This window comes from Plectropomus leopardus, chromosome 15 (assembly GCF_026936395.1).
Source record: "Plectropomus leopardus strain MGB_pleo_1.0 chromosome 15, ASM2693639v1, whole genome shotgun sequence".
Lineage (NCBI taxonomy): Eukaryota > Metazoa > Chordata > Actinopteri > Perciformes > Serranidae > Plectropomus > Plectropomus leopardus.
The window spans coordinates 23,917,675-23,926,210 of NC_142190.1; the positions used below are offsets into that span (position 1 = coordinate 23,917,675).

General features: G+C 42.8%; 1 protein-coding gene across 1 annotated transcript; it reads right to left on the reverse strand.

The window, feature by feature from the left end:
- Window positions 1–1,106: 1,106 nt before the first annotated feature.
- Window positions 1,107–5,437, reverse strand: LOC121952907 (uncharacterized). The gene has a single exon (XM_042499783.2). The coding sequence runs from the start codon at window positions 5,237–5,239 to the stop codon at window positions 2,054–2,056; it is 3,186 nt and encodes a 1,061-aa protein (XP_042355717.2). The 5' UTR covers window positions 5,240–5,437; the 3' UTR covers window positions 1,107–2,053.
- Window positions 5,438–8,536: the final 3,099 nt, after the last annotated feature.

The following is an 8,536-nucleotide window of genomic DNA, read 5'->3' on the forward strand; positions in this document are numbered from 1 at the left end:
AACTTAAGGATACAGCGGTTTCTTGTGATGGAGAGCATGATATAACTTATCATGCTGTGTCATAATCTGAGCTCTCAAAACCTTATTTCTGCTCTAATAGGCATTATTGTGAATCTACATGCTGTTAAAGACCTTTTTTAAAAATGTTTTAGTCCCACAATCGCAGGTGTGTTACCATGAGGCAACCTGGTGTTGCACCAGAGCCTCAGGGGGAAACTGTTCTTTTCTCAGGCAGGCAGTTTTACCCTCAATATCGACACCTGATGTGGTGAAATCCTCGTGTCTTTCTCAGGCGAAGTGATGAACCTCTTTTCACAGCTTGCAGCCTTTGGCTTCCTCAAGTGCACAGAGGTCTTTTTGTGTCACCACCGCACTGCTTTTTTCTTGTAAGAAATTCACCCTTTGTCCTTTACGCTTTATTCCTAACATCAGACTCCTCTTAACATTACCCCATGACTCAGATCAGCAGCTCATCTTTAACCTGGGGTTTTCTTCTCACCACTTGAGTTGCCCTTCAACATGTTTTTCCACATTTTCAGCCTTTGCGTAACATCAAAACAATCTTTTTTTTTTGTTCACCTCTCAAGTAACTATCTGCATTTTTTCCCTTGCTGCACTGATATCAAACTGATACTAAGCCTCCAAATCAAATAACCCACTCAGGCATTATACAGCACACATTGAGTGCATTTCACACTAAGAATAGCAATGACACACATTCCCTAACCCTTTTCCTGATAATAAGGTATGCATGTTAAGCGTTTTCCCTCGCAGCCGATTGGCCGGGCTGTGCTGACATTCATTTGCTCGCTTTTCAGGTCAGTGAGCTTTGAGTGTGGATGATGTTGGAATGATGTTCCTACAGTATGAGGACACTCTGAGCCCAAGCTTTAGTAAGACGGTGAGTCACTGTGGGGATTTGTCAATGAAAATATGAAATGTTTGTCATATCGCTTTACTGCTGTCCTTAACTATTCCTTTATGCAATTTCTTTCTGCTTAAAGTTCTCTCAAGAGATTATGCATTCAGAGCCAGGAAATAATTTTGCCCACATTTCTACCACGATTCTGAAAACATGCAAGATATAATCACAACTTCAACAGATCTCATCTTGCAAAGTACTTATATTGTTTTATTGATTAAATAGGAAACAGAACAACATAGATGAGACTATACACAGATATTGTTCTCATCTGAGTATAAGTGGGTAAGGATAAGGACGTGCCAGTGTGCGAGAGATCTCATCTCAGCATCCTCTCTGTCTCGCTCAAATGTCCACAGTGCCATTCATAATGGCTGCCATCCGTTAGACTGGAAGCAATTATTTCCACTGCTCCCTCAAAACCAGTCTTTCCCATAGTTCACAGTGAGATCTGATCATGTTACATATGAGCAGGCGGACACATAGGCGCTGTACAGTTCAACATCTTGTGCAAAAAAATTAATGGCACGTTTTCTGCTACATACATCCAGAGATAGGTGTGGAATGTAAATTTGGTTGCTGCATTAATTTATAGAGCTCCTGCTGTTTTTCTCCAGACATAAATAAAGGGACTGGTTATTATCAAAGAGACTCGCTGGAAAGAAAGACAAAAAAGAGTTGACGGTTCCTACAAAAATTGGGAGTAACAAAAGTTAAAAGTACTGTAGAAAAGATTAATTCTGAGAGTCTGTTGGAAAAAGCACCCTTCAAAAGGCACTCGCCCGTCTTGTGTGTGTGTGTGAGACTGTGTTCTCAGAAGACCATTTATCTCGCTTATCCTTAGTTACCAATGCTGCTGTGTGTTCAGGTGTGACCCCGAACCTTTCCTGAGTACATGTCCAGTAGGCTCAGCACCAAAAAGCCGGGCTTGTTGCTTCGACTCCTTGTGGAGATGTTTGTGCTTGAGTGCTGTCAGCCTCCTTGACTCTGTTTCTGTAGCTTATGGTGTCGTGAAGCCAAGAATTACAGTATAGAAATGTTAATTAAAAAAGGGTGGTCATGTAGTTATATTGGAGAAAAAGTTGCAGTCAAAGCCATAATCTGTATTGGTGGTTGATTCAGTCCATTGTTTTATTTTCTTATCGGGGTGCTGCCGCCTGCAGCTGCAGGTTTATTACCAACCCTGCGGACAGGAACCTTGGACACGGGAATCTTGGTGCGAGAGGGTTCTTTAGCTTGAGGGATCTGGGAGCCAGTGTGAGACTGTGCGCCATGCTTCACAGGGATCTTTGAGTCACGCGGTAAACTGGTGAGGACTTTCGGCTGTGGAAGCTGCTGACTCTCCTCCTGGGCATGTTTTGAGGTGGGCACATTAGCATCAACATTGCTGATTTTATCTTTGCTCCCCGTGTCATGTGAGTTGAAATGGGGCCGCTCATCTTCTAGCACAGGAGTGGGTGGCTCCCGGCTTGCTTCATCATCATGTTGACTGTCCCGGACAGGTAGCTTGCCTGCTCTGCCCCCTCCAACTACAGGTATTTTGCTAAGTCCTGATGCCTTTACTTGTGGTATCCTACTTTCTTTAGAGGGACCTTGAGTGCTCGCTCGTGACTCATTTTGCAGATCTTCTCTTTTGGATGGCACAGTCTGGGCCCCCTGGGCACCTGTGCTACTTGGACTAGTCAGTTGCCCATCGACTGATGTTTGTCCACTTGCAAATGCTGGGGCCTCACTTGGCAAAGGTACAGGAGGAGAGGAAGGAGAAGGGACAGGGCAAGGGGCAGAAGTTGGTGCAGAAGGGGCTTTCGATTGGGGAATTGGGATCTGAGCAGGAGGGTCTTTAGATACAGAAACAGGGATCTGGGCGGGAGCAGGAGGGGCTCTAGATTGAGAAACTTGAATATGAGCAGGAGCAGGTGGATCCTTAGGTGCAGAAATTGGGATCTGAGCAGGAGCAGGTGGATCTTTAGGTACAGAAAATGGGATCTGAGCAGGAGGGTCTTTAGATACAGAAACAGGGATCTGGGCGGGAGCAGGAGGGGCTCTAGATTGAGAAACTTGAATATGAGCAGGAGCAGGTGGATCCTTAGGTGCAGAAAATGGGATCTGAGCAGGAGGGGCTTTAGTTTGAGGGACTGAGATGGGAACAGAAGCAGGTGGATCTTTCGGTACAGAGATTGGTATCTGGGCAGGAACTGGAGGGGGTTTAGATACAGAAATTGGGATCTGAACAGGAGCAGGAGGAGTTTTAGCTTGAGAAAGTTGCATTTGAGAAGGAGCGGGTGGGTCTTTAGGTACAGAGACTGGCATCTGACCCAAAACAGGAGGTGCAGAAGATGCTGCAGAAATAACAGCATGAGTGGTTGTGGTCGGTATGGGAGCAGGGGGCATCTTATCTATAGAGACTGGTGCAGGACTGGGTTTAGTCATGGGAGGAGTCTTATCTATAGAAGTTGAGGATGGAGTTGGGACAGGTGCAGAGCTGGGTTGGGGTCTAGTTGATGCGGTAGAGGAAGAAACATCTGGAACACTTACAAGAGAAGTAGGGGGCTTACTTAAGTCCATTGGACTAGAGGTAAGTGTTGGTTTGGAGAGGGCCACAGATACCGAGCCTGAGGTCATAGTTAATGTGTTTACTGGTGTCATCTTATAGGGTGGAGGGTCCGAGGGGTTCGTTGTAAAAGCACCGGGTGTTACTTGGGCTTTAGATTCACCTGCAGCTGAACTTAGAGCAGGTTTGTAGGAAGTCTGCAGGTTCAAACTAGCTGAATCCAGTTTAGCAGGTGGAAGCTGGGTAAAAGCAGCAGTTGTGGGAGGGCTATGGGTTACTGGTGGAGGTTTAGTTGATGCAGGAGTTGGAGTAGCTACAGGGATAGGTTTACTTACTGGAGCAACAGTTTGAGGAGGTGATGCGATTTCTGAAGCCAGTTTGCTAGCTGTACTGCTAAGAGTTGGACTAGCTGAGGGAGCCTTGATTACAGTGGCTGGGGTGTTAGGAGGAGCTGTTGTAGAAGAAGAGGTGGTGCTCAGTGAGGATTTAATGGTCATTGAAGAGGAAGCCGTTACTGGAGCCAAAAAGCTTGTTAACGTTACAGGTGTAGTTGAGGGTTTTGTTGAAGAAGGCGTAGGAGTCGATTTAATTTTGTCGCTAGCAGAAGGTTCAGAGGCTGGTGTAGACTGAGAGCTCAATTTGACTGAGTTAGTAGTCAATGTGGAAGATTTGGTCAATGTTGTGATGATGGAGCTTGGCTTGGCAATGGGAGATGAGGTTGCAGTTGTCCTTGTCAGAGGAGAAGAGGATGTGGTGGAGGCTGTTGTGGGGACAGCTACAGTAGAGGGTTTTGCCGTAGTAGTTGAGGTCGACGGAGATGAGATGGTGGGTTTGGAGACAGGAGATGAAGGCATGATTTCCGTGACCACAGCACTGACAGGACTGCTGGCTTTCCCCCACTCTGCCTCCACATCAGCCATGATGTCTCCACCTCCTGTGATCGAGTCAAAGGTCAGGAGCGAGGAGATATCTGCCAGCAAGCAGCTCAGGCTGGTGTCTCCGGGTACCAAGGGGGGTTCAGAGGTGGGTAAAGGCGGCACACTCTCATCAGTTCTACTCACATTGCCTGCCCTCATCTGGTGAGTCTCTGATGGGGACGTGGTGGCACTGTCTTGTGTTGCTAAGTTCTTGTCGGGGTCATAGCTCTCAGTCTCTGGGCTGTCCAGAGAGCGAGGATGGGATTTGGGGGTGAGAGGCAGGTCCTCTTTGATAATTTCCACACTGTTGGCGCGAGACGACATGAGAAGTGGGCTCGGAGGGGCTTCCTCCTTCTCCTCTTTATCTTTCGATCGGAACTTAACATTGCCAAAGAGACCTTTCAGCCCACGACGTTGCCGACCAACTGGCTGGGACACGGTGTGGACTCTGCGGTCCCCCACTCCTCTCCGGCCACCCCTGAGCAACGACAGGAAGCTGAGGGACTTGGCTGAGCTGGCTGAAGAAATGGAGGCGCGTGCAGGGGCAGCAGCCAGAACGCCATCTTCACCAAGCGGCTCCTCCTCTGCCTGCTCCCTCTCTCCTTGACCCACCTCCTGTGCCTTTTCCTTCTCTGTCTCCTGCTCTGAATCTGGTGCAGCAGTCTCAGATAATCCATCAATTGTTTTGCTCCTGATAACAGGTGACTTGTTGTTTCCGTCCCCTTTGCCTCGAATAGAAAAGATATTACCTGGCTTGCGTTTGCCAAACAGCTTGAATCCTTTTCTGATTTTTCCACTCGACTGGGATTCACAAGGCGGGGGGTCCGTGTTCTCCGTTTGTACATCCATCTTCTCTCTGCCTCCCCGATCTCTGTATCCTCCAGTCACTTGCTGCAGTTATTATTCCCCAGCTGGTGGAGTGAGCATTTATATCCAGACCTTATCTCTGTCTCCGTCTGTAGCCTTGCTTTACCTCTGTTGCTCTGACTGTGTTTCTTTATCGGATGTCTGTATCCCTCCCTCTGTCTATCTTTCCCATCCAGCCCTTTCTCCTCTATTTCTCCCTTGAAAGCCCCTCCCCTTTGCCTCGTTTTTGTCTGGCTGCTCTCCACGGTTGCCATAGCAACTGAGGAGCTAAGCAGCTTTCGTCAGCAATGCAGAGCCAGGGGCCGTCGTCAGCCCACCCTGAACACAGCTTTCCCTTCCTCTCTGTCTGATGACTCTGTTTACATAACAGCAAAGACAAATACTCCATTAATAGGGCCAAATTTTAAATTCCAAATGATCTGGCTTTATATAAACATCTCATCTGGATTAATTCAAGGTACCTCCATATGCAGCCTTTTAATGTTTTAATGGAGCAGATTTGCTCTTAGTCAAAATAAACTGGTTTTATTTATATGTGTCACAACAGCCTTCAGAAAATCATCGCAGTCTGTTAAAAATGTTAGAAAATCTAATTTTATGGGTAGTTATTGCTGTAAAGTGCAAAAATGTACTGTGTTCAAGATCATAGATAATTAGCATATTGACCTATATGCCTATATGTGCAATATCTGCCTTTTTCAATCTACCATCTATGCTGCGTATACCTCTCAAACCCAAAGTTAAATATCTATTAGAGAACATGTTAAAAAAAAACCCAATTGCAAAGATTCCTTTGAAGTGTAACTGCTGACATTCCTAATTTAAAATCTGATTAAAATTGATCAGTCTTGTCAGAGGGCATGACTTTTAAATAGCCTTAAGAGAGTCAACAGCACTCCTAAAGACAATCAAGGCATTGAGAACAGTTACATAATTAAATATAAAAGGATTCAGAAAAATAATATCTCTCAGGGAAAAGGAAACACTTCCATATTAAGTAAAGAGGCGTTAATATGATCTTTCTTATGATTGGTGTGTTCCTGTGCAGATTTTGGGCTGAGACATGACGACGTGAGGCGACATAGCAGGGGACTTTTGTCACCACTAGATCACCACTACTCAGTTTTTTGAATCTAGGCCTTTAAGTGCAACTACATGACCTGACAACTACATGTGACTTGTAAAGCAATGAAATACCCCCACCTCCAACTCAAATGATGTGTTCTGTATCATTAGCTTTTGCAGTTACAGAGGATAACCTTGTTATCTGTTAGGGGCAGAGTAAAGGCTGACTTGGGGATGGGGTAAACATGACCTGAAACGTTTAATGTTTTAAGCCAGTTCAATGAATAATTCTCTTTGCTTGGCACAAGCATTTATAAATGACTTTAATCATCCCCTTTTAAATTTAGTAACTGTAAAACTTTGTTCAACTTCGCTGTTGTTTTAAAATGTAACGCTTTTGTTCTGGTTAATCTGAAAAAGAATAATAAATATAATTAAAGCCACAAGTGGCATTTATTGGGGTCCAAGCACATTGCAAGTACATGAATGTTTGTTTCTTTTTTAATTGACAAGAATCAAAACTCCTGATGTTCTTTGAATTGAATATTTATTTCCGCTAGATCTGTAATGCATCCCATGTCTATTAATATATATACAAATAATGCTACTCTGTGAAAAGTGTCAAAAGGTATATATTAAAAGGTTAGAATATGCAAAGATTCAAACTACCTGCAGGATGGCACGAGCAGGAGTTTGACTCTTAACTCTTGCATTGAAAAAAATGCTTTACAACCTAAGCAATGAACAAATCAGCTGATAATTGTAGGTCATCACAGCAGAAATCTTCCCAGTCATAGTGTAGCATGTTGAAAGAAAAAGTCGTAGTATACCATGCCGAAAAATCAGAAAAAAGTCATACTATAGTATGTAAAAAACATTAAAAAAAAATATATATATATATATATTTATATATATTATAGAATGCCTAACAAAATCGAAAAAAAAAGTCAAGTATAGTAAGTGGAAAACAGCTGAAAATAAATGTCATATTATATCTTGTTAAAAAAAAGTAATTGCATTTAAATGCAACATAGTATAGTAGTTGAAAAACAAGACGTTGTATAGCATGAAAAAAGTTATTATAGTTTGTAAAAAAAAAAAAAAAAAAAAAAATTCATAGTATAGTTAGTAGTCAATAAAACACACAATCGGGATCCCAGCAGATTGCAAGAAACTTGCATTTCTTGATGTTTTTTAAAACTATATGGTGGTCATCACCATATCCTGATGCTATGACATGATTACATTTGTATTGCATACCATGTCTTAATTTATACACAAATCATGCTACTATGCGAAAATTTATTGTGGAAAGATTCAGACCACCTACATGACGGCACAAGCAGGATTCAAACTCTTAACCTTTGTATTGAAAGGCAACCACCTTACTATGCGACATGAGACGACAACATGTGACATCTAGTATCCAAACAATTTCTGTGTCTATTTTGGTAGCATTTGAATGAAAACTTGTGGATATATAGATGTTGATTAATTTTGCATATTCTAAAAATATATAGAATGAAAGACTTCTGAATTGACCATACATTGCAGAGAGCAAACTTTTGTAAATATTTAGTGGAAGTGCTGCAAAGATTTCAGCTCTGTATGATGTACTAGTGATTTATTTTGAGTTTTAAAAATTTAGTATGCAAAATGTCTACAAATGTAGATTTATTTTAATAGGTCACAACTACTTTATGCCATCATTCCGAAATGTAATGCATCAAATAACTTATGACCTTAGATGATGCAAACAAAGTTTTATACAAATCCTGCCCTCTAGTGAAAATATCCCAAGCTTACCAAAGCAACTGCACATGAGCACCAGGTTTGGTTATAATTGCTTATGTCATTTTTCATTTGTGAAGATTTATGTAAAATTAAACTAAAATGTCTGGAAATGCGTAGCTTTAAAACAGATTTACATAACACACACACACACACACACACACACACACATATAATAACGATAGTTTGTGTAGATGATCCTGCCAAATTTTGCGGATGATTGGCCCAACAGTCCCCACTCCTACACACACACACACAAAAGGCTAACAACAACACATCAGCAAACTGCAACACAATTAATAATCATATGTGGCCTGACACATACAGTTAGGCCACCCCTCAGGAAGTGAAGTGTCAGAACAGGAAGTTTCAGCAGCACACTGACCCTCCACCTGAACCTCACAGTGGTGTCTTTGCTTAGCA

What these genes read in the sequence shown, in the direction of transcription:
- LOC121952907 (XM_042499783.2), bottom strand. Translation starts at nt 5,239, where the DNA reads ATGGATGTACAAACGGAGAACACGGACCCCCCGCCTTGTGAATCCCAG.